This window comes from Humulus lupulus, chromosome 6, assembly GCF_963169125.1.
Source record: "Humulus lupulus chromosome 6, drHumLupu1.1, whole genome shotgun sequence".
Taxonomy (NCBI): domain Eukaryota; kingdom Viridiplantae; phylum Streptophyta; class Magnoliopsida; order Rosales; family Cannabaceae; genus Humulus; species Humulus lupulus.
In genome coordinates this window covers 86,998,718-87,023,389 of record NC_084798.1, presented here as the reverse complement: position 1 = coordinate 87,023,389, position 24,672 = coordinate 86,998,718, and the positions used below count along the sequence as shown (strand labels likewise).

General features: G+C 34.9%; 1 protein-coding gene across 1 annotated transcript; it reads left to right on the top strand.

Annotated features, from left to right (window-relative positions):
* The first annotated feature begins 20,501 nt into the window (after positions 1-20,501).
* LOC133785272 (uncharacterized) lies at positions 20,502-22,937 on the top strand. The gene is made up of 5 exons (XM_062224523.1): positions 20,502-20,942; positions 21,060-21,278; positions 21,459-21,842; positions 21,948-22,138; positions 22,253-22,937. The coding sequence occupies exons 1-5, from the start codon at positions 20,502-20,504 to the stop codon at positions 22,935-22,937; spliced, it is 1,920 nt and encodes a 639-aa protein (XP_062080507.1).
* Positions 22,938-24,672: the final 1,735 nt, after the last annotated feature.

Here is a 24,672-nt window from a genome sequence, read left to right as displayed (position 1 = left end):
TATTTAATCAAGTGGGGGAAAATGTTATATTTTAAATAAAATGTTGATTGATTAAATAAGTATTACAATAGTGAACTTATTAATCAAGTGAGGGAATGTTATATTATTTTATAATATGATATTTAGATTAAATGATGTGACAATGAGTGTCACATATTGTAATATATAAAATAGAGTTACAATATTGGATATATGTGAATATTAAACTATGTAACATATTTGGAGTACAATTACAGATTTGTAATTCCCAAATATTTCCCAATAATGTATAGATTTGATGTTACACATTTTGATTTGAATTTTTTAAAGCCATAAGAGATATGGCTGTTGGAGACATGATTTTAAACCCCATAATGTGTTTGGAGGTTACAAAGTCATGTGGGAAGTGTATAGAGTTGTTTGGAAAATTGCATAAAAATAATGTGCTGAAATTGGGATGTGGCTGCGGCCACAAGTGCTCCTGGCCGCGGCCTGGGAAACAAAGACTCACGACCGTGGCCAGGAATAGCTCTGGCTGCGGCTAAAAAAGCTGACAGCCAAACCCAATTTCCTTTTTCCACTTTGAACGGTTCTAACAACTCATGTACCTCCCAAAACTCCTTTTTAATTCCATAAAAATCCAATTAAATATTGGTAACAACCATGGGGGTTGGTGGAATATGAAATTCAATGGGTGTCTCAGAACTCTGTAAATATGAGCCTATTGCTCAGTTTTAAGACACACTATTTTCTATCCACTAGAGCACTTGGCTTGAAAATTACCTAAAGGCTTGTTTATTTCAGAGAGCTATTTCCATTTGAGAGAATCCCTTAGTGCTAAAGATAGGGGAAATAAGCTTTTGGACAAAGGTTGAAAACCTTGTTCTAGTTGGTGATCCTCAATACTTTTCACTTTGGTTGTGTGAGTGAGATTGTTTTTTTATTGTTCTTGTTCTTCTTTTCTTCTATTGCTTTTTATCATCTTCTATTTATTTGTCTATTGACATATTTATTTGTATCTTTTTGCTATAGAGGTGTACTTCCATCTCTTGTTCTGCATCCTTTAGTCTATTTGTATCCGTTTGTTATAGAATTGTATTTTCTATTACTCTCTTCATCTACAACTTTCTATATTTACATGTATTTTTTGCAATAGATTTGTAACTTATTTAATCAATCACTTTGTCCTTTGTATTATTTTGTTTAGAGTTGTAAGAGTCTTACTATTTTCCATTGAGGCAATATAATTATCTCTAACACTACGAGCACTGCACTTGTAGTCCTAGGGGGTTTCTTGATTACTTAATCACGTTCATAAGTTATGAGCAACTTTTATGAAAAACTTAATAAATGTTGAGCATTCACTTGAGTGTTCAACTTATAGAGCACTCTCCTGGGTGCTTGACTTTTGAATAACCTTCAAGGATGTCAAGCACTCTATTGGGCATTCAACTTTTGGAACACTTTCTTGGGTGCTAGACTTTTGGATAACCAACCTATGTGGAACAAGTCTAAAGTTTGAGCACGCGTCTGGGTACTCACTTGAACTTCGAGTAATTAATTGATACCCTTATTATATAAAGTACTCTTACTAGTAATCTTGTTAGGTACATTGACAAGTCCCTCTTGTGGAGCTTAAGTACTCTATCAAAAGTGTCCATTTGTATAACACTCACCTGGGTGCTTAATTTAGGATACGCGCTTGGGTGCTTAACTCTTAAATCTCTATTCTCAACATTCTATTTTTGGAAGCACGTTCTTATGCTCAATTTTTGGAGCACCCTTATTGTTGGCTTATTTCTTGATCTCACTGCTGAGTGCTCAACTTCTAGAGCACCACTATGGGCATTTGAATTCTCGACCTCAAGCACTTTCTTGAGTATTCAACTTCTGGAATACACTCTAGGTGCTTGATGAATTTATAATTAATCATGAAAAATCACACTAAGGCGTGACAACTTTATTTAAATAAAATTTAAAAACAACTTGATTTCCTCGAATGACAACCTTTACCTAATGTCTTTAAACAAACATAAATAAAATATTTGAGAATAAAAATGACTATCGCTGCATTAACGAGCAACTCCTTATTGACTCACGAGCAACTAACAACCTTCACAATGAGAACTTATCGAGCGCTTCATCTTATCTCTCAATCGACCGCAGGTGCCCCATCTCCTTGTGCCTGACCTTGTTGATTAGTTTGAGCATTTTGGCCGAGATAACACTTTCTAATCAATAGTTCAATCTCATTTTTTAGATGTCGACACTCATTAGTGTTGTGGTTGATGTTGTTATGAAAGCGACATAACCTTGTTGGGTCTCATTCCTTATATTCCTTGTTGATAGGTGGTCACTAATATGGAACTTGGTTTACGGTGGCAATGAAGATGTGTTCTCATGACTTAAACAGGTTAGTATACTTTGCCAAGCGAGTCTCAAACTTGGTGTTATCGTAACTCTATTTTGCTTACTCTTAACCATCGTACTATTGGCCATCTCCCTTATCCTTGTTGTTGCTATCCCCATTGAGCTGGTTTGTGTTTGAACCACCATGCGCATTAGTCGATTTTATAACTTACAATTTTTATTTGCCTATTCAAGCTTCATAAACTCTTTAGCTCATTTCAGGAACTCCTCTGTAGAATTGTAGCTCTTCTTTTGAAGATTATCCCATAATGGGATCCCTAGTCGTAGCCCTGTGAGCACCTCCACAAGTCCATCATTGCTCACCCTTTTTGCCATGGATACTTTTTTATTAAACCACTTCACAACATGTTTCAAGGATTCCCCATGTATTTGTTTTAAGTTTGCCAAGTTATTTCCATCTCGTGGATGTGTCTGAGTGTCATAGAATTGCTATTTAAAATATAATGAAAGATAAAACCAAAATCGAATTGAGTGCGGGCAGGCGGAACTTGAGGTGTCATTTTTTGGATGCTCTAGTCATGGTCATGGGAAAACATTTACATTGGGCATCCATAGACACGTTACACAAGCTCATCATGATGTTGAAGCTACTAAGGTGGTTGATAGGAACAATGATCCCATCCTACTTGTTGAGTTCTGACATTCTAAAATTGGTCACCATAGGGCATTTTGAATTTCCTTAATGAATGGGTCTCTCGCACACCATTTGAATATGCCATTTTACCTTGTTGCTTTGCCTACTACTCTTTCAGATCTTGGCCCATGCAAGCAAGCATCTCCTTAAGTGGGTACTTTTCCATCACAACCTCATTCTTCTTCGACTATGAGTTCACTTCACTACCCTAGTCACACCATCTTTTATTATGGTTCAAGTGGTTGCGTTGGTCTAGCCCTACGTCCTTATGCTTGGTTTTCCTGGTGGTAAATTGTCAATGTTCTAGGTTCTCTGCTCAAAGATTCCAATTTATTATCTTGTCCTTCCCTTATAGGAGCAATTTGTGTCTGTCTCTCTGAACAATATCCTTCTGTCCTTGTGGGATTTTTTTTACCATCATTATTGTTGTTACGGGGTCATGTATTGCGTGACCTAACACTTTCTCAACCTTGCTCTTTTGCTTGAGTGAGAATGTTTGCTTGCCTCTTTTCTTCCTCCTAATGATTTTGAGACCCGACAAGGTGCTATTTCTGACCCTTTCATGCTTTATTACTCCTTCGACATGGGAGTTCACTCCTTGTACAAGTTGATGCTCTCTAGGTTAAGTATTAACTACTAGATGAGTTGAGTGATCTCATGGTGCATGTTGCAGGTGTAGTGACCTAATTTTTTTTTAATTTTATTTAATTATTTTTCCCATAATTAAATTAATTGTACTAGTTGAATATTTGTTTTAGTTGATTGTGGTGTAAATTGGCATTAATTGGTTGATATTATTTAAATTTTTTATTCAGTCAACTAGTGTAAATGATGTGATCTTCTTATTTCCTTTATGGTGTCGAGGGTGTGTGTGTTGAGTTGGATGAGTTGCTCCAAGACACACAAAGGTGAATGTGGTCTTGTATAGAGACCAAAGGAGGAGAATATAAATAGTTTCCTTGATTAGAATTTTACTTTTTGGTGTAATAATTCAAAAGCATTTTTTCTATTATTATTGGATTTATGTAGGAAATAAATCAAGGAAAAATTAGAAATAAGTGAGAGATTAGAAGATAGGAAGTTACCTTTCTTAGAAAATCACGTAACTCTAGACCCTATTGTAGTAAAATATACATAATAGAAGTTTTAGGAGTTCAATTTGGACAATCTTGGTATTATTGGAAAGCTAATTCGATTATCTACAACTTTCTAGAAATAATATTTTTCCAAAATCATAATGTATCCGGGTCAAAACCAGGTACCAAGTTATAGGTTATTAGAGTTACAAAAAAAAAACCAAATTCTAGTTTCTCATTTTAGTCCTTAACCTAGAGCTCACTATATAAGGGACCTTAAGTCCTCTTGAGAGCATTTTTGCTCTTTTTTTTCCTTCTGTGTTGTCGTCGCTTCACTCTAGGGAAATAGAAATAATGCTCTCGTCTAGAGCTAACAAACAAGGAAGGAGAAGAACAAGTTTAGAAAACCTTAAGGTGTTGGATTCAAAACTTGAGCAAGAGAGGGAGAGGTCTATAGGTATCAGTTAGCAAATATTCAAGAGGTAAGGGTGTTTTGTGCTTTGACTTGATCTCTCATCTCCTTCATAGAAAAGCATATTAGGGTTATTATTTTTGGTGGCTTTCTTGTTGTTGCTTTGATGTGAGTTCGGCAAAGAGCATGATGAATGGTATGTGTTATTGTCTTGTTGTTGTGATATTGTAGGAGCATGATAGGATTCATTTTCCTTGGTTTGTTTTCATGTGTGTGTGTTATTTTGTCATATGATTGTTGTTTTGGTATATAGAATGTCCGACCATGGCATATTAGAAGGGCTCTTAAGTTTTATTTATTTAGGAACATGGTTTGTCTTGTATATTATGTGTACTTTAGAAAAAAAAAACATGATAGGTTTTCCTTACTATTAATCGGGTATACATTTTTATTGGTGTTTGAACAAGGGGGTTTCGCTCATAGCTAGAATCTAGGATCTTGAATCTATATTGTATGCATGAAAAAGCATGATAATCATGTGTGTATCATTTTATAGGAAGCATGTTAGTATTTGAGTTGATCAATGGTGCATTCCTTGTATTATTATTGTGCTAAATTTTCACGAGCTTGTTACAACTTGTGTGTTATTGTTATTATTTTAGAAGCATGCTATGGTTGTTGGTGTGTGGCTTATTTCTTTTTGGTAATAGATTTATGGTGCATGTTTCAGCTATGAAAGATTTTTCTCTAGAATGCTACTTGTTTCAAGTATGAATAAATGAGCGATAATATTTTTTCTAGAAAGCTAGCACAATTTGGAGGTCTCAACCTTTGTGTTATTTTTCATATACTAAGTTGTTTGATTTTGTTAAGGTGTACATGTTATTAGTGCTTGATTTTAAGGGGTACCAAGTGTTGAAACATGGTTATATTTTATTGTGAAATGGGTGGCTTTTGGCTTAGGTAGTTATGTGTATGCATGGTACATGCAAGTGTACCTTTACGTGAAAATTTGTAATAAATTGAATGTTGTTGACTCGATTTTCTGTTAACTATGAAAAATAGAAGAAAGCTGGTAGAAAGAAACAATAAGATAACAAAACAATTTTTTATTTGGTTCGGTAGTAAACGAGGCCTAGTCCACAAGTCAATTGCATTGAAGAAAGCTCACCGGAATCACAAAATTCTTTAGGGCTTTACAACTTGGGCAGAGGATTGTCTTGTTCTAAGGTAAAAATGGGAGTCTAAATCTAGGGTTTTGGATCCTTATAAATGACCCCTTCATGCCCTATTTATTGGAGGCATGAGGGTAAAATGGGTTGTCAACCATAATGAATAAATGTTTTACATTCATTTCCTCATTTAGTGGGAATTATCCATTACATCATATCCTACACGTGTCACTCAGCTACAGGCCCGATTGGGTGGCCTTCTAACCTGAAAAGTAGGTGGTCCCCGAAATCCTAACGAAAAGGTACCCGGGACCACTCCTCCAATGAATTCCACATTTCGGCCCTGTCCTTTGTTTTCCCCATATCTCTGAAAATCTTTCTAGACCATTAGCAAGGTTCCTCACGCTCTCAGAGAAGTTGATGTGAAGGCTCCCTTCCTGAGCTTAGCCTTGGGGACTTCCCAAGAAGTTATGCCACAGAGACTCACGGAGGGCTCTGAGTTCCTTCTTCGGGAATCTAGTTGCTCAAATACAGATGACTCCACAGCAGGGTAAAAATTTCCAAGGGCTCCTCAGGAGATGTGCCATGTATGTGGCCACGTGTTGGGAATCGCTGATGTGGACGTTAGGCCGAAATATGCCTAGAACATTTTTCCCCCAAGTCTCTGGTGTAATTCATGCGGTGGAGACTATTCACTTGGTGACACGTGGCAGTAAATTACTCGAGCCCCCGGTCGGAAACTGTTGGGAATAGTGCCCTTAAAGCAATTGTAGTTGACAAATGTTTTAAATGAAATAAATAATTGAATTGAATTATTATTATATATATAGACTATGTCCGATATTATATGATAATATTAAGTGAATATCATAAAATTCCAAACTTTATCTATGTGGTCTTAATCTCATATTGGCATGGGAGGATAGAGATTAAGATAATAAACTTAAATAGTTTGCAGTAAAATAAAGTTATGGAATCTTTAGATTAATTATGGCTAGTATGGTCCACTAGTATGATGAATACATGTGACCTAGATCCGGGTTACTAGTGTAGTAGGACACTTTAGTGGAGGTACTTTGCATGCTGAGAGTATGTAGAACTGGACCAGATGCGATTTGTTAATACTTTTTTAAACACCGTTTCATATCATTAATCAAACACATCAAACGATGATCATATACACGATGATCTTAATCCCGAGGTTACTATGAACTCCTATATATGTCATCTGATCATTTGAATCATGCGTTAAGGTTTGTTAGAATGATAACGCTAAGAACAATTGTTTTGGGGACTTAGTGATGTATATGGTCGAGGACATAGTTTAACATATATGGAATCTATACCTTCTTATAGATTGAATAATGATTCCCTATTGGGTTGACTTTTGGAACTGAAAAGGTTATGAGCGCTCACATTGCAAACTTGTTGTGACACAAACTTCACTAGTAAAGTCGATGGTACTTTAGGAACAAGATATAACTAAAAGGGTAAAACAGTAATTTTATTCCCTTTTAATTATGAACCAATAATAGAGGATTAACACTGTATGTAATGATTATATCAATTGACATATTATTCTTAATAAAGTACTCAGTAAATTTATATCTATAATTATTAAGAGTTCAATCTCATATTTTTAGTGGAGTAATCATGAGATTAATAAATATGATTATTTAATCAAAGAGATTTGGTTAATAGTGTAATATTTATTGGAGCTTGATATTATAGGTCCATAAGAGTTGATACAAGGGTATAACTATAATTTGAGAATTTGAGAAGAATTTTATTCTTTGGGTCTAGTATGCAATTATATGATAATTGAGGTTGAATAATTAATTTAGAATTAATTATTAATTTTCAAAAATATATTTATTAATTTAAATATTTAAAATTTGAATTTAATATATAAATAAATTAATTAATTATTTTAGTTGAGTGGGAGAAAATAAAATTGGTAAGTCAAAAATAGTTTTTGATTTATTGAATTTTAAAGGATGATGATCATCAATTTGAATTTTGAATTTTGAATTTAAATTTTGAAATATGGTTATCATCTTTTCCTTAAAAAAATATAATACCTTATTTTGTGGGAGATTGATTTAGTTAAATAATTAAATAAAATAAAAATACAAAATCCCTGAAAAGGGAATAACAGTAGACATCTGACACAGTCCAAGGACTATGCCATGCGTGTACCACTATACAAATATTATATCTGTGTAGTTTTTATTTTATTTATCTAAGTATTTAATAATTTGAAAATGGTTTTTTCAAATGCGGTAAGTTAGAAATTTACCTAAAATCAAATCCTATCATCATTATTATATTATATTATTATTATGTGGAATAATAAGGTAACATAAATCTCTATATATATGGTATAGAAGAAGAAGAGAAAAAAAAAGGACTGCAACACAGATATGAGATAACAACGCAATACACAATTCAGAATAGTTCTCGGATTTTTTTGTTAGACAAAAGCTCTCTCTATTTCTTCTTCTTTATTATAGTCATTCTCAGACCATAATCCAAGTTCTCATGTGTTGAGAAATACTTGTGATTCCTAAAATACAAACCCATGTTCTCTATGTGCCCACACACATCTTGAGGTGTAGAGAACACTCTAGAAGACTGTGGCTTGAGTGCTCAAAGCTTTGGATAGGAAGATCGTTAAAAATACAAAAAGACTCAAGGACCTTTGATAGGCTTCAAGAGGTAAAAGTATATGTTCTTGATTCTTTTTTATATATTCTATATATAAATATATTGTGTATTTATATATATATATTCGTTGCATGATTAATAATATTGTATGATAAGATTTTTGGATTCTTTTCTTGGTCATATAAACTATTTATATGATTAATGAAATTTTTGGATTGTTCTTGTTTTGTTGTTGTTTCAAAATAAACAAAACAACTAGCCCACCACACGAGTTTAACGCTGCGTGCTCTGATTGGTTTTCCAACAATTGGTACTAGAGCATGTCATTAATCTATACATATTATTAATTGATGTGTGGGATCATATGAATTTTTATATTGTATGTGATATATGTTTGAATGGATGAATGTTTATATTCATGATGATAAATTCTTAAGGGTTGTTTATTATGGTGCTTTTGAGTTTAGGAATCGTTCTTAAATTTCTAGATGAAATGTGTAAGCCAATTTGGGGCATAGGATTTTTGTAATTTTTTGTTTAAAAATTTTGGGCATAAAATTTTGTTGTGACCCCGAGCCCGAGCCCAGCCAACCGCATGTGTGCTGCTAGCCAACACGTCAATGCACCTGACCAGCCAGGCCCCTGCGCCTAGGCAATTGCTCCCCTGCGCGCCCAGCCACCGCGCCCTTGCGCCCAGCCACCGCCGAACCACCTTCTGTCGCAACCCCTTGGTACACACCTAGGGTGTTGTTACCATAAATATACTTTTAATTATTCATTTAATTAAAAATCAGAAATTGAATTAAAATGGTTTTAATTTGGTAATTTCTTTAAATGAAATAATGGTGATTATTTACCTTAATTAAAAATATTTTAATTGTTATCTTCCATAATTAAAATTATTTTAATTATGATATCCAAAATTAAAATTATCTCTAATTTTAATTTATTACAATTAAATTTTTTAATTTTATTTTTGAATTAAATTACCCAAATTCCAATTGGGCCCTAGAAACTTTTGGGTATTAAAACCTAAAGTTTAATTATTTTAAAATTTTGTTTAAAATAATTAAAAAGTTGTATAATTCAAAATGGATATGGAAAAATGGTTGCATTGGCTCAAAAAGACTACATCTCAAGGTTGAAGATGAAAGTGCTCTTCATCAAGCTTTAATTAGTCTAGGTTACATTTTTCATGTATATTTTTGCAAGTGTTGTAATTTTTTTCTAGAAATACCCAAAAGTTACCATCCCTGCTTTTATTTTATTTATTTATTATAAATGTTTGAATGTGATTAAAATGTTTAATATTTTGTCATGCATTATAACCTGTCATTCATATACCCACACAGTATGCAACTAGCATGCATTACATTCGTGTAAAAACATGCTATTGGGAACGTCCTATATTATTTTGTTATATGTTTATATGTGATAATTCACATAATGATAAATTTAGTCTTAATTAGTTAAGATGGTAAATCAAAATTAAATTTGTTTAATTTTTTGTTTTAATGAAAAGGTTTTATTAAAACATAAATGGTATTATCTTAATTAAAGAAAAATTAGAATTAGAATTAAGGGCACAATTTTAAATTTTTGCTTAATTGGATTAGTAATTAATAGAATATCATTTGGTAAAAATAATTAAATTTATTTCTACAACTAAATTATTAAATATGGATTTTGTGAAAAATACACTTTTCCAAAATAGTGAGTGGGAGAGGGAGTTATGACAATAAGTCTCATGGTCTCCATTATTGGTTGAACACCGAGAGGTATAGGAAGGGCCTCGTGTCACCTCCATTTACAGCATCCCTATGGAAAGGCTTCCGAATATGTTTATTTTATCTCATGATTGACTTCTCTTATGAGAATATAATTTATGATGTATTTCAAGTTTGACTGAACCTAAGGCACACTCATTAGTTAAATCATTGATTGAAAATAATGGGTTACACCCAGAGATGTATCTAGGCTTTCGAGCACGACTAGTGCATCTTGACAAACTAGTGGTAGTTCATAAGTCAAAAGAGAAAAATATGTTTTTAAGTTTTCACTTATGAAATTGAGATTTGCCTCAAAATTAATTTGGGGTTAATCTGACCTACCCTAAGGCAATCCATTAACTTTTTAAATTAGTTTATTGTGGATTAGTATATTTTTTTATGTGTTTTTATATGTTGCATTCATGCATCATATTTACTTTTCCAAATAAAATATAATATTTATTATATGTTTTAATTCATTATATTTTATTTATTTTTTTACAGCAATAATGGTCAATCCTCTTAATCCTGATCAAGAACCTCAAAATGAGAAAGAATGAGTCAATCCTCGTGATGGTTTCCTAAGTACTTTTCATTTAGACTTCAACAATCTAGATGTTTGGTAGAGAAACATACACATAATTCTAGATGAACTAAAGGTGTATGATGCAATCATTGATGTGCTTCCAGATGAGCCATCAACTTTATCTGGTTATGATAGTCATAAAAAATATGCAAATTGAATGAGAACTGATCATTTGGCTCGGCATTGCATACTAAAAACTATGCCAGACAGTCTTAAATTGAGATATGTGAACCTCAGATCTACATACGAGATATGAGAAATGATCAAAAGAGATTCTTTTGATCACTAAAGTTTGCAAGAAGAAAGGTTAAATATGATTTGCTCATCTCTTTTTAATATATTTGAATAGTTGATTCAAATTTTTATGCCACCATATTTTTTTCTTGTTTTCAGGAATGCATTATTCAAGAAAATAAAAGAATGTGAAAGAAAAACAAAAAAATGATTGCAGATTGGTAGACCAAGAGATAACTGACATGGGAATTAGTTTTTCAATTTCAACTTTGTAATAAGTTATTTTTCTAGAAACTATGTTTTTAGATTCCTTATTTGATGAATGAACAAGTTTCGTATTTCTTTTGAATAATAAGTTCAGTTGTTATTTTTTCGAAATATACTTGTTCCACCTATTTCATCAATGAGTATAAATGAAAATTATGAATTATTCATTATTGTACAAATCATAGATTTAATAAGGCAGTTTTTTATTCCAACCCCAATTAAGTGAAACATATATGTGAATTATTTTCGAGATTGACTTGTAAGTAATTAGACACATAAAACAAATAAAAGACAGTCTTTTATTGCAACCATTCAATGGTTCTCTCCCTGTTTATATAGTCTTTTAATTAAAGTTGACAAAAAGACCTTTCTTTAATAAAGGCTCAAAAATCACATAATCGTTTAGCTAATGCATAGTGATGTATGTTGAACCTTTTAATGTTCAAAGCTAAACGAAATAATAAATAGTAAGTCAATATTGATTGACATTTATTTTAGATATGTTTAACTTTGATCAAAGGCAAAGAAAATTTCTAGAAATTTTTATGCAACATTCAAAGTAATATCACTTAGAGACTTCTTTGATCTGATCAAAAGGAAGTCTAAACTCGAATTTGGAATTCAAGTAATTTGCATGTGAACTTGGAATTCAAACCCAACTCACATACAACTAGAATGCTAATCAAAATTAGTATTTTGGAAATAGAATATAATCATGTTAGATAAGATTAAATAGATAATGAGTAGTCATTATCGTCTTTATTATTTCTATAATTTTAACATTTGTTATACTCTGTACATGGTTGATTGTACAACATCAAAGACTTAGAAGTTGGGATTCACAAGTGGTTATGTGAATAAATTGAAAATTTTCCATGAAGTAATTTAGTGAAGTAGTTTAATAATCATAAAAGATCACAAAAGAATTTGTATCTCTTCAAATGCTACTTTAATGAAGCATGATTATTATAATCACTATATTTTCTAGTTAAGTTGTACTAGAAATAATTACTACAAGTCAAGTAAGCGAGTTACTGATAATTAACATTGATAAAACCAAAGAATATCACAAATTATGTAAATCATAGTTGTAGTGGGAACGTTAGTTAGTACCTACTCCATTACAAATGTAAAGATAGTTAAATTGTGTGTAACACAATCTAACTATACTTCTTTCACATACTAGTATATGAAATGAAAAGTTCTACAAAAAACAATGGTTGAAACACCATGAATCAAGAAATAGAATTTGGAATTCTATGACATCTGGACTCTTGAAAATCCAACTAAATATAATCACATGTATACAATTACCAAACCCTGAGTCAAACTTGTCTTTAGCGGTGAGTGTACATGTCCAGCCAGTCTTCAAGAACCCTTAATCCTAGACCGCTGTGATACCAAGTTGTAACGCCCTGGATAACCAAGACTGTTACACTGTTTGTTTAAAATAGTGCAAGACTTGCTAATCAAGTCATTTGAATAAAGATGTGTTCCTAAAGTCATAATCAAGTTAGGGTTAAAAGATTTTTGTCATAAACAGAAAATTTTCATTAAAATAAATGTTTAGCACATAGGATCCCAAAAACAGGGTTTAAAAGACAAATTTACAAACTTCCAAAACAGTCATATAAAATTAAAGGCCACTCTAATGGAAAAATATACGTTTTAGGTTTCTGTCTCTATACCATCCCTCGGCCGTGGCAGACGAGCAGCTGACAATGTACACCCCACCCCCAGAGCTCTCCAACTCATGGTTGATCCATCTTACCCATGCCTTTACCTACACCACGTAGCACCCGTGATCCAAGGCCGAGCAAGAAAACCATAACACCATAGCAGACACATAATCAGTGATGACAATCAATGAATCACAAGTAAATCATCAAGATTTTCAACTAGCCATAAGCATTAGATTAACAACAGAAAACATATTTATATTTAAAAAATTTATCACAATCATCATACAATATTTAGGGTTGACGCCCTTAGGCCGCACCCTCTATTTAACCCACTGACGCTGGCTTCCTTAGGCCGAGTCCAGTGTTTATCTAGTTGACCCCAGCTTACAGTGGCTGAGTCACGTCCTGTGCATAAATTATCAGCCCCGAAACTCTTAGGTCGTTCATTTCATGCTCACATGGCATTATCATAGTTATACAACATATGTATTCAAATACAGGGAATCTCAGTCCCAACATAGCCACACAAGGGTGCAGTTTTCTTACCTTTAATTTCAAACAGAGAAAATGAAATGGTTTCAAGTTCAATCCTCAGCCCTGAGCCTTGCCGATAAACCTAGTCACAGTGTCCAATGGGTAATTTTTAACTTCCAATCCAAATAAATATTGAGGAGACAAAAACTAGCCTCCGGGACCTCAATTTTTACTAAGCCGGGTAGTAGAAATTGTCCCGAGCGCCTAGGTTTGAACCCCTGAGCCTTACCAATTCTAGAAACAATTCTAAGGCTAAAATCCCCAGCCAGGTCACGACTTGCCCCCAAGTCAGAGAGCAAGTACCCAAGCAAAATGGGAGGAAGGTCATGACTTAGCTTAGTGAGTCGCGGTGCGCCCCCAAGTCAGAGAGCATCCCAGGCCAAAATGGCCACACGCGATGCGGTGCCCTAGGGCTGGGTCATGGCATGCCCCTTCGAACATAGAAAATTTGGTTTTTCTCGTCCTTTTTCTCGGCCAAGAACCTCTAAACTTTAACCCAAAATTTTACCCAAACAAGCCTCACCAACCACAATCAAACTAGCTACGAATTCAAGACCTTAATTCCCTGATTTTAACATAAAACTACCACAATATAGACTGAAGTTCCTATACCAATTCATCAGCCAAATCAGAAGTAATCAAACACCCTTGCAATTTCATCTATATCCAACTTAGAAATTCAAAGATGAAGATTCACAACCTTACCTCAATTAGCTGTTGAATCTCCACAAGCTTTCAATATTCTAATCTTGACCATAAATCCCCAAGCTCCTAAGCTTAATCTCTGACTTCCAAGCCTCAGCTCAGCCTTTCCCTTAAATTCTCATTCAATAAACACCAGCTCAAGGCCTAAATCTGCTCTTTTTCTTTCCTTAAACCACAATGCTCATTGAGAGAGAGTGAGAGAGAAATCGTGAGAGTGAGGGAGAGAGCCTTTCTTCAGTTTCCAATTACTCGTACCTTCTAAATTCTGAGTATATCCCCTGCCTAGGAAAATACTATTTTTCCCTCTAAGGTTAACTAATCTTCAAGTTGCCCCTCGGGGTCAAATGGTCATTTTTCCCCAGTCCCCACTAATTCCTCAAATGATTCTAATGTTTACCAATTACTCCCGTCATCCAATTAATTACCAAATATTCATCCAATATCTAATAAATCCCAAAATATCCTCTAAATTCCCAAAAATACCCCCAAGCTCCCCTGAGCCGAGTATTAATCCTTAGTGTGACTATTTCGCTAATTCGCTCACTAGGACCATCTCGAGCCAAACGCTGCAAATATATCCATATGATAAAGTGGTCTCAAAAATTTATCACATATAATCACATTATGCCCTCAACGGGCCAAAATTACAAATACGCCCTTATAAGCTATAAAGGGCCCACATGCATATATAATACTCACAAATATGCATGTCAGATAGTCATCTAATCATATTAATCATGCATGTCACATAATTACACATCTAAACATTTAAATCACACATATACCAATTATGGCCTCCCAACACTCTAATCAAGGCCCTTAAGCCTTATTAGTGATTTTGGGTCGTTACATGCATGGATTATGAGATTGATATAAATGAATGTCTAAGCAGTCTTTACTGGAATGGCTGACATGACAAAATCATTTGAAGATCTTGACCATAAAGATTTTGTTGTGATTCTTATTCTTAATATTGACAACGTTCTAATCATTGGGAATGATGTAGAGAAATCACCAATAGAAAAGAAATTGTTAGTTGAACATATCTGAATATTAGATTTAGAAAAGCCAAGAATGTTATATACATTCAATTCTATAGAGATTGGAAGAACAATCTTTAAGCCCTGCCTCAAGCAACTTTTATAGATAAGAAGCTTAAATACTTTAGTTTAAAAAATCCAAAAAAAAAGGCATTTTGTGTAATGCCCCGACTAATTCTAGACCTCGGACCATTAAAAACTACTAAACATAAGTACTATTTTGGAATACATAAAATAATAGAACTTTATTAAAAATCCAAAATACAATACAAAATATAAAATAAGGTATGGGTACCCATTGTTTAGTACATAAAACATAAAAAACATAAACTTTAATCAATTGTTTAAATACAAAGTGCATAAATACATAAAACATAAACTAAAAGACTTTAAACAACGTCATCCTGGATCTTCCAGCAGTCCATTCAATCAATCCAACCCACCTTCCAAGTTCATTTTCCTGCACCATCTAAAATAAAAGGAATGAGCTTAATGCCCGGTAAGGAAAATCTACTAAAATCATATATCATAAAACATATACTTTAAAACATATGACGTAAAACATATATCATATAGGACTACAATATTAATGGCCATTAACTCATTACCGTGGTATGTGATAAAACCATCTAGGTCCTCAGTCTACTAATCGAGGTAGTTGAGATCACAAGGTAGTATATGATATCCCATCTAGTTCCTCTGTCGACTAATTGAGGTAGGGTAAATCATAACTCTAAACAAGGATAATGACAAAAAACTTGGGGTTTGCTATCTAAGCAACTATAAGCCCCAAGTGACTACAAAACATATTTATGTACATATACATAGCACATATCATAGCATATAAACATATCATAACACATCATAACACATCATATAAACACATATATTCTAACCTATTTTCCTTACCAAAAACCGAGATATTGGAGACAAGAATGGGATTGGAACACTCCTAAAACCAACAGTAAAAACCATGAGTTTCTAAAGAAAATGAGATGAAAAAGAGAACTAAACCATCAAAGTAGAAACTTACCGAAGAACCTTAAGTTTCAAGAACTTAAATACCTAATCAAGAAGTCACAAAAATCAAGTTAGGATCTAAAAGAAAAATGGAAGAAAATAAAAGAACTATATTGGATTAAACCTGAGGATAAGAATACCTTGAATGGACTATGACTCCGATCTACACCTCGATACTGAAATGTCACTCTATCTTACTTCCCAAGTGTTTATAAAGCTTATATTGAAAAACTTTTAAATCCCAAACCTTGGTGTTTTCTCTCTAGAATAAATTTACCTGCTTGGAGCCTCTGAAGAATACTTAAATGATGAATGAAATGGCTAAGTACTAGGTCCTATTTATAGAGTTCAAGGAGTGAAACTAACCCATTTTAAAATGAATAAATAAATGAATATAAATTTAAATGATTTGAATTTTCGTTTCAACAGACGCCCAAAACTCAGTGAAAAATGTTCAAGAGCAAGTCCAAGTGGTTGAGGGTTGTTTCTAGCCCGGATTCCACGAAGTTTCAAAAACTGACCCAAGGGCCAATATATCGCCCTGCCCTATGCAATATATCGCCTATGCCTATGCCCCGAGCGTTCGTGGTTTCATTTGTGGGTAGTCGGCGTGTTTTCCGTATCTCCCGTAGGCAATATATCGGCTCCTATTGCTGCGATATATCAACATACGTTGATATATCAAACACGTTTTTGCACTCTTTTAGCATATTTTGAATTTGTTTAAACAGCTCTGACTGAGTAAAACGTGATCCTAACAGTTGCTGGAAGGTTCTAAAGCTTCTAGATTCATCCGTTATTGATTTATTAATCTAAAATCCTTAATAAAATGCTTGTGACAAGTGTCATGTTCTTATTAATTATATATAAAATTTGTGTTATAATAAATAATATTTTTAGGACCAGCAATATTAATCAAGCCTTATGTTAAAATTAATATTTCAAAACTATAATTGTTTTTATGAGTTTCCAGCTAAATCCCGGCTTGAACCAATAACCACGAAAACTAAAATACTACAAGCTATTGCTATACTACTACTACTACTAGTGCTACTGTTGCTGCTGCTACTGCTACTGCTACTACTACTACTAAGTAAAATTCTGAGACACTACATTTTGCCTTCCCGGTAAGGAGGATGTATTATCTAAATAATAAATGTCCATTTATTCTTTTACTAGAAAAGAGGACATGCGATAGTTATTCCTACAACTCAATGATAGACTGTTTAATAATGTATCGAATTTTATATTTTCGAAATGACATTTGCTAAACGGTGGGAATAGTCAGCAGTTTTCAACCCATTATGGATTGAATCATTGAATAATTCTAAGGACTTAGTTTTAAGTATCTAAATATAATAGAGATTATATGTATGTGCATTTAGGTAGAGACCTAAAATCCCAATGGATGATCTGATATTAAATCTTTAAGATTTATCAGAATCAGATTCTATAACTGTGGAGGAAACACATTAATCTAGAAATGTGTTAGACATTTCAAATTTATATTTTTCACCACAAAAGCCGATATATAACAGCTACGAGCATTTAGTTAAGTTCTTTGACATTTTGGAAAGGTTTTCATACTAGAATAAATAGTTAGCACATCATTACAAAAGCAATGGAGATACAACTATTCTAGAAGAACTAGAAATCATGAGAGGGTAAAGCGCATGAAATGAAGTATCATTGAATATGTAACTCCCTAGGTAACAAAGACCGTTACACTGTGTATTTGAAATAGTGCAAGACTTGCTAATCAAGTCATTTGAATAAAAATGTGATCCTAAGGTCAACCATCACATTAGGGTTAAAATATTTTGAACATAAACAGTTAATTTTCATTTAAAAGGATGTTTACGACGCGGGATCCCAAAACAGGGTATAAGTGATAGTTTACAATTGTCAAAAGTTTTAATAGAAACAACAGCCACTCTAATGGAAAAATACAAGTTTTAGGCCTCTATCCCTGTGCTTTCCCTCTGTCGTGGCAGTCGAGCAGCTGACTATGTACACTCCGCCCCCAGAGCTCTCCAACTCATGGTTGGTTCAGTTTCTCTTTGCCTTTACCTGCACCACGTAGCACCCATGAGCCAAGGCCCAGCAAGAAAACCAAAAATTACAAACACATGTAGCAATAATAATATTCAATCAAGTGAGGTTTCTCTCTGGTTTCTCCATGGCGAGACGCAAGAAGATTAAACAGAAGCCTGCTATTAGTTCTATGGTGACTGAATCCCCTTCAGTCAAAGAAGCATGCGAGGAGAAGCTGATTGGTTTCAAAGAAGAACCACCGGCTGTGGTGGAGGAGGTATTCAAGGATACCTTGGTGGATTACCCCGAGTTCGGGGGAAATATCGCATTGGATACAGATGAGGGAATGTCTGGGGTGAAGAAGACTGGTGTGAAATGGAGTGATCAAGTAGATAATGAGAAGGATTTTCAAAGTCTGGCCAAAGATAAATGGTCTCAGTTTCGGGCAATGTTATCGAATCAAGGAGGAGCTCGGATGAAATTTGAGGAACCTTTAATTCGAGATGGTCAACGGATTGCTCAGGTTGATTTGGAGGAGATTGAAGTTGAAACTTCATTCTGGAACTCAGCAGTGGTTTGTATAGTCCTTGGAGCTAATCCTCCCTTTGCTGTGTTTGAGGGTTTTATTAAGAGAATTTGGGGTAAACTAGGTATTGAACGGATTGCTAGATTGAATGCTGGTTATACTCTTATAAAATTCAGGGATGAAGCTACACAAGATTTGGTGTTGGAAGCTGGAGTTGTCCATTTCGATAGGAAACCAGTTGTCTTGAGACCGTGGTCTACTGATCTAGATGCCATGAGGTTAGTGAAATCTGTTCCTGTTTGGGTTAGATTGCCTGGACTTGGGCTGCAATACTGGGGTACTAAGTGTTTAAGTGCCCTAGTGAGTACCATTGGTAATCCTATACTAGTAGATAAAGTTACAAAAGATCGATCCATGATGCAATTTGCTAGGGTGTTAGTGGAGGTTGAAATAACAGAGGAGGTTCCTAAATCCATTCAACTTTTAAATGAAAGAGGACAGTTGATGGAACAATTGCTGGAATTTGAATGGTTGTCGACTCAGTGTAAAAGATGCAAAGTGTTTGGTCATATTGAGGTTTTGTGTAATAGAAAACAGGATGAGGTTTGGAGGAAAAAAGATAGAAATATTGAAAAAGGGCCTAAAAAAAAGTCCACTGATCTGAAATCTTTCTCTGTTACTACAGGTTCAGCTAGTGAGTTAATCTCAAAAGATAACTAGAAAGTAGTTGCTAAGAAGAGGTGTGAGTCCCATTCTATATCAGTTCCTACTGGTACAGATAATGTAATAGTCTCAAAAGATTCCCAGAAAACTGTTGATAAGGAGAGGTGTGATACAAGAGAGAGGCATGATTCAGATTGGCTCACTCCTAAACGAGTGGGGGGTGTAAAGATTTTGGCTCCTACTTCTCAGAATAAGTTGAAGAATTCTTATAGTGCTTTGCAAGATAGGAAAATGGAGGTTATGAATTTGGGGCTATCTAAAACAAATATGTTCAATGGAGAATCACAACATTCTTAGCTGGAATGTCCGGGGCTTTAATAAAAGGGAGAAGCAGAGATCCCTGTGTACTTTTTGTTATGTGAACAAAATTGGTATAGGGGCATTTTTAAAAACCAAGTTGTGTGGTAATAAAATAGAGGAGATGATGACTAGTCACTTTGTTGGCTGGAATTATTATACTAGGTCAGCTAATGAAGGAAGAATTCTTCTGGTTTGGCAGGCCAATATTGTATATGTTGAGGTTTTACAAGACAGTGATCAGTTTATGTTAAAGAGTTGGGTTCGATTAAAGAGTTCTGTTTGTCTTTTGTTTATGGGAGGAATACAATTGAGGAGCAGTTACAGCTATGGCAAGATTTATCTGGGCTGTCTTTTCCAGTCAATCCTTGGCTTGTGGCTGGAGACTTTAATGTTGTTTTTTATTTTAATGATCGGCTTGGTAGTCGTGATGTTGCTGCAATGGAAATGGTGGATGCTCAGAGATGGAGATCTATTGGGTTGGTTGATGAACTTCGCACTAGTGGTTCCCGTTACACTTAGACAAATAAGCAAGCTACTGAGGCTAGAATCTATTCCAAATTGGATCATATATTTAAAAATGAAGCCTGGTTGGACTTATTTCCTCAATCTAAAGCCTATGTTAATTGGGATATGATTTCCGACCATTGTTTTTGCATCATTAAAACCATAACAGCTTTGAACTTAGGCATTAAACCATTCCGTTTTTTCAATATGTGGGCTGACCATGAAGGATTCAGAGAGACTGTGTTGCAGAGTTGGACTAAGCCGATAAAAGCTCATGGTTTAGAGAGAATAATGAGGAAATTGATGAGACTCAAACATGTCCTTCGCCAGTTTAACAGAAGGGCAATTGGTGATGTTGTGCACAAGTATACTGTAGCCAAGGAGAACTACCAATCTGCCCAATGTCAGTTCCAAAAGGATCCTCATTTAGCTGATCTTCAAAGAGAGGAAAGGTCTACATTTGAGACTTTCTCTAGTCAATCTAGATACTATGATAGCTACCTTAGACAAAAAAGAAAAATTAACTGGCTTCGGTTTGGTGATGATAACACAGCCTATTTTCATGCGTGTTTAAAACAGAGGAGAGCTACAAATCGTATCACCTCTTTTATTAATGATGCTGGACAGATTAATGAGAAGTTTGAGGATGTAGTGGCTCATTTTTTTGAATCATTTTCGTAGTATTATGGACAGTCATAGTACAATTATGCTCCTATTCAGAGAGACTGTTTTATTTATGGAGGCATATTGTCTTTGGATCAGCAGTTGAGGTTGATGAAACCATTCACAAGGAAGGATGTGGAAGCTGCTATGTTCAGTATTAATTCGATTAAAAGCCCGGGTCCTGATGGATATGGGTCGGGTTTTTTCAAAGTAATGTGGAAAGATGTGGGAGAAGAAATATCTGATGCCATCTTGGGATTTTTTTATCATGGAATGCTGCCAGATGAGCTCAATAGTGCAACACTCTCACTGATTCCAAAGGTTGAAACTCCTACTAAGGCTGTGGAGTATAGACCCATAGCTTGTTGTAATACACTCTACAAATGTATTTAAAAAATGATATGTGGTAGATTGACTAAGGTTCTTCCTCTTTTAATTAATCAAAATCAAGGAGCATTCATTAAGGATATATTGTTGGCTCATAACATTCTCATCTTTCAGGATATTATAAAAGGTTACAAGAGGAAAAACATCTCCCCTAGATGTGTGATGAAAATTGACCTTAGCAAAGCTTATGATACTATAGATTGGCAACTTTTAGAGGATATTCTTAATGCTTACTATTTTCCCAGTCGATTTATTCGATGGGTGATGATATGTTTGAAGGGTACATCTTACTCTATTATGATGAATGGTAGGTTACAAGGGAGCTTTATTGGTAGAAAAGGTCTAAGACAAGGGGACCCTATATCTCCCTTGTTGTTTGTTCTAGTCATGGAATACTTCACTAGGCTTCGCATTCAAGCTTCTAAAAGCAAGGATTTCAGATTTCATCCTAATTGTAAAAAACTGAAATTAGTTAGCCTTTGTTTTGCCGATGATTTGGTGCTATTTTGTAAGGGAGCTTCTAATTCAGTTTAGATTATCAAAGAGTGTTTTACATCTTTTAGTATTGCATCTGGTTTAACAGCTAATTTGGCTAAATCTCAGGTTTATTTTGGGGGTTTGGCTGAGGAGGATTTAAAGCAGATTCTGACTAGGCTCCAATTTGTCGAAGGGTCATTTCCTCTAAAGTATCTTGGCATTCCTCTTCGGCCTACTAAATGGAAGGCTGGAGACTATGTTGGTATCATAAAAAAGATTCACCTGAAGCTTCACACTTGGTCAAGTCGTCATCTTTCGTTTGCTGGGCGAGCACAGCTGATTAATTATGTGTTATTGGGCATATGATCGTTCTGGATGAGTATATTCCTCCTTCCCAAGAGTGTCATTTATGAGATAGATCAATTATGCAGAAGGTTTTTATGGGGGACAAATGAGAGTAACAAGAACAGAAGCAAAATGCATCTCACTGCTTGGGATCAGATCTGCTTACCTAAGAGTTTGGGTGGTATTGGGTTTAAGGAAGGGTCCAAATGGAATAAAGTGTTACTAGCTAAGTTTATTTGGGCTATTTCCTCTAAAAAGGACATCTTCTGGGTGAAATGGGTGGATGCCATTTATCTCAAAGGGAAGAATTTTTGGGAGTATAAGATCAAAACTGATGTGAGCTGGTACTGGAGAAAGCTTGTCAATTTGAAATCTGTCATCACTTGTGGTAATCTAGAGGATGCAATCAAGAATAGCAAAATTAATCTGAGAAAGCTTTATGTTCAGATGCAAAATAAGGAGAGAGTTCATTTTGCCAATGTAGTTTGGTGCAATCTGGCTGTTCCTAAGCATAGGTTTATTTTATGCCAAGCTACTCTTGGGCACTTACTCACCCAAGATAAGCTTGTTCACTGCCATTTGAGTATTGCTTCTTTACTGTGTCCGATTTGTGAGCTGAAACAGGAAACTCATTCTCATCTGTTTTTTGATTGTCATTTTTCTCAGCAAGTTAGATCAAAAGTTGCTTCTTGGCTGGGAATTGATATATGGCTGGTTAAGTATGAAGATTGGTCCTCTTGGATGTTTGGGAGACCTAAAGGTCTGAAGTAAAAAATAGCAGCAGCTGCATTGGCTGCTTCAGTTTATATGATATGGTGGAATCGTAACACTTGTTTATTCAGATTTTACTCTATGACAGCTGATAGTATAGATCATTTGATAAAGTTTTATTTGAAAGCTAGAATTTTTAGACTTCCTAGGACAAAATTTGGGAAAAATGATTTAGCTTTTGTTGAGAAGTTTGACCAGTTGTAATATTTCTAGTTGGGGGTGCTTTGTTAGAGCTTGAGTTGTAATTGTTTTGTTAAGTTTCAATATATTATCTTTTCATCAAAAAAAAAATTAATATTCAATCAAGCTAATCTCATTCAAACATAAAACAGGGTACGAATATTCAACTAATCAATGATAAACACATAATCTAAAGTTCTCAAATAGTCAGGGTTTGCACACTTCGTTTGAGCCCCCTGTTGATCTTGCTAGGCCTGACTCGCTTAGGTCGAGCTGCACTCAGTTCACTTACAGTCAGCCCTGGCTCCATTAGGCCAGTCATTATTGTATATCACATCAATCTTACAAACACATAGTACACGCAATCAATAATTGGGAATCTCAGTCCCGTTCACGACCACACAGGGGTGCGATTTTCTGACCTCGGATCTCGAGTGGAGGATACAGAACGGTCCTGAGCACGATCCTCAGTCTGAGCCTTGGAGATAAACCTAGTCACAGTGGCCAATGGGTAATCATCAATTTCTAATCCAAATAAGTACTTAGAAAATGATAGCTAGCCTCTGGGACCTCGATTTCTACTAAACCGGATAGTAGAAATTATCCTGAGCGCCTAGGTTCGAACCCCCGAGTCTTACCAATCCTAGAAACCATCCTACGGCAAAATCCACTAGGCGGGCTACGACATGGCCTTAAGGGACACGATGCACCCCTAAGTCAGAGACTAAATCCCCAATCCTCATGGGAGGCGGGCCGCGACTTGGCCCTAAGGTCGTGGCACGCCCCCAAAACAGAGAGCACACCCAGGCGGTCTAGGCATGCGGCGTGCGACACCCATGAGCTGGGTCACGGCGTGCCCCTTCGTGGCCAGAATTTATGGGTTTTCCCCAGCATCTCTCCCAGCCAAAACCACATAATTCAACCAAACTTTCATCCAAACCAAAAACTAAACCCTGAATTCTTATCCCCACATCTTAACCATCATAGCTAGCCTTATAAGAACTTCACACTCTTATAAAACACCCAAATTCAATCCAAACACAGCTAACAAAACCAGACCTCATGCAAACTTAATCCTTAACATGATTTCAGCATAATTTAGAGATTCTAGCTTGAATTATTACCTCAAGTGGCAGCCTAATTCCTCAACAATTTCTCTGAGTATTCCCAGCTTGAATTCCCTCTGAGTACCATCTTAATTCCCAGTTTGATCACCTTAACTTTCCTTCTATTTTTCCTTAAAAATTCAGAACTTCCCCTTAGGCTTCTTGAGTGAAGAAATCGTGAGATAGAGAGAGAATGGGAGTTGAGAGTTCTAGGTGAATTCTGGCTAAGTCTAGAATCCTACAGAGTATAACCTTTAACCTCTAAAAAGACCATTTTTCCCTTCTAAGCTTATTAATCCTCTAATTGTCTCTAGGGGTAAAATGGTCATTCCGCTCCGGGTTCCCGCTAATTCCTCAAGTGTTCATAATATTTACTAATTTATCTCATCATCCAATTAATTACCAAATACCCATTTAATATCTGATAAATCCCAAATTATTCTCTAAAT

What these genes read in the sequence shown, in the direction of transcription:
- LOC133785272 (XM_062224523.1), top strand. Translation starts at nt 20,502, where the DNA reads ATGTGGGCTGACCATGAAGGATTCAGAGAGACTGTGTTGCAGAGTTGG. An exon ending in CACTCTCACTGATTCCAAAG is followed by an intron (nt 21,279 to 21,458) that starts GTTGAAACTCCT and finishes CTCATCTTTCAG; the next exon opens with GATATTATAAAAGGTTACAA. An exon ending in TGGTCAAGTCGTCATCTTTC is followed by an intron (nt 22,139 to 22,252) that starts GTTTGCTGGGCG and finishes TCAATTATGCAG; the next exon opens with AAGGTTTTTATGGGGGACAA.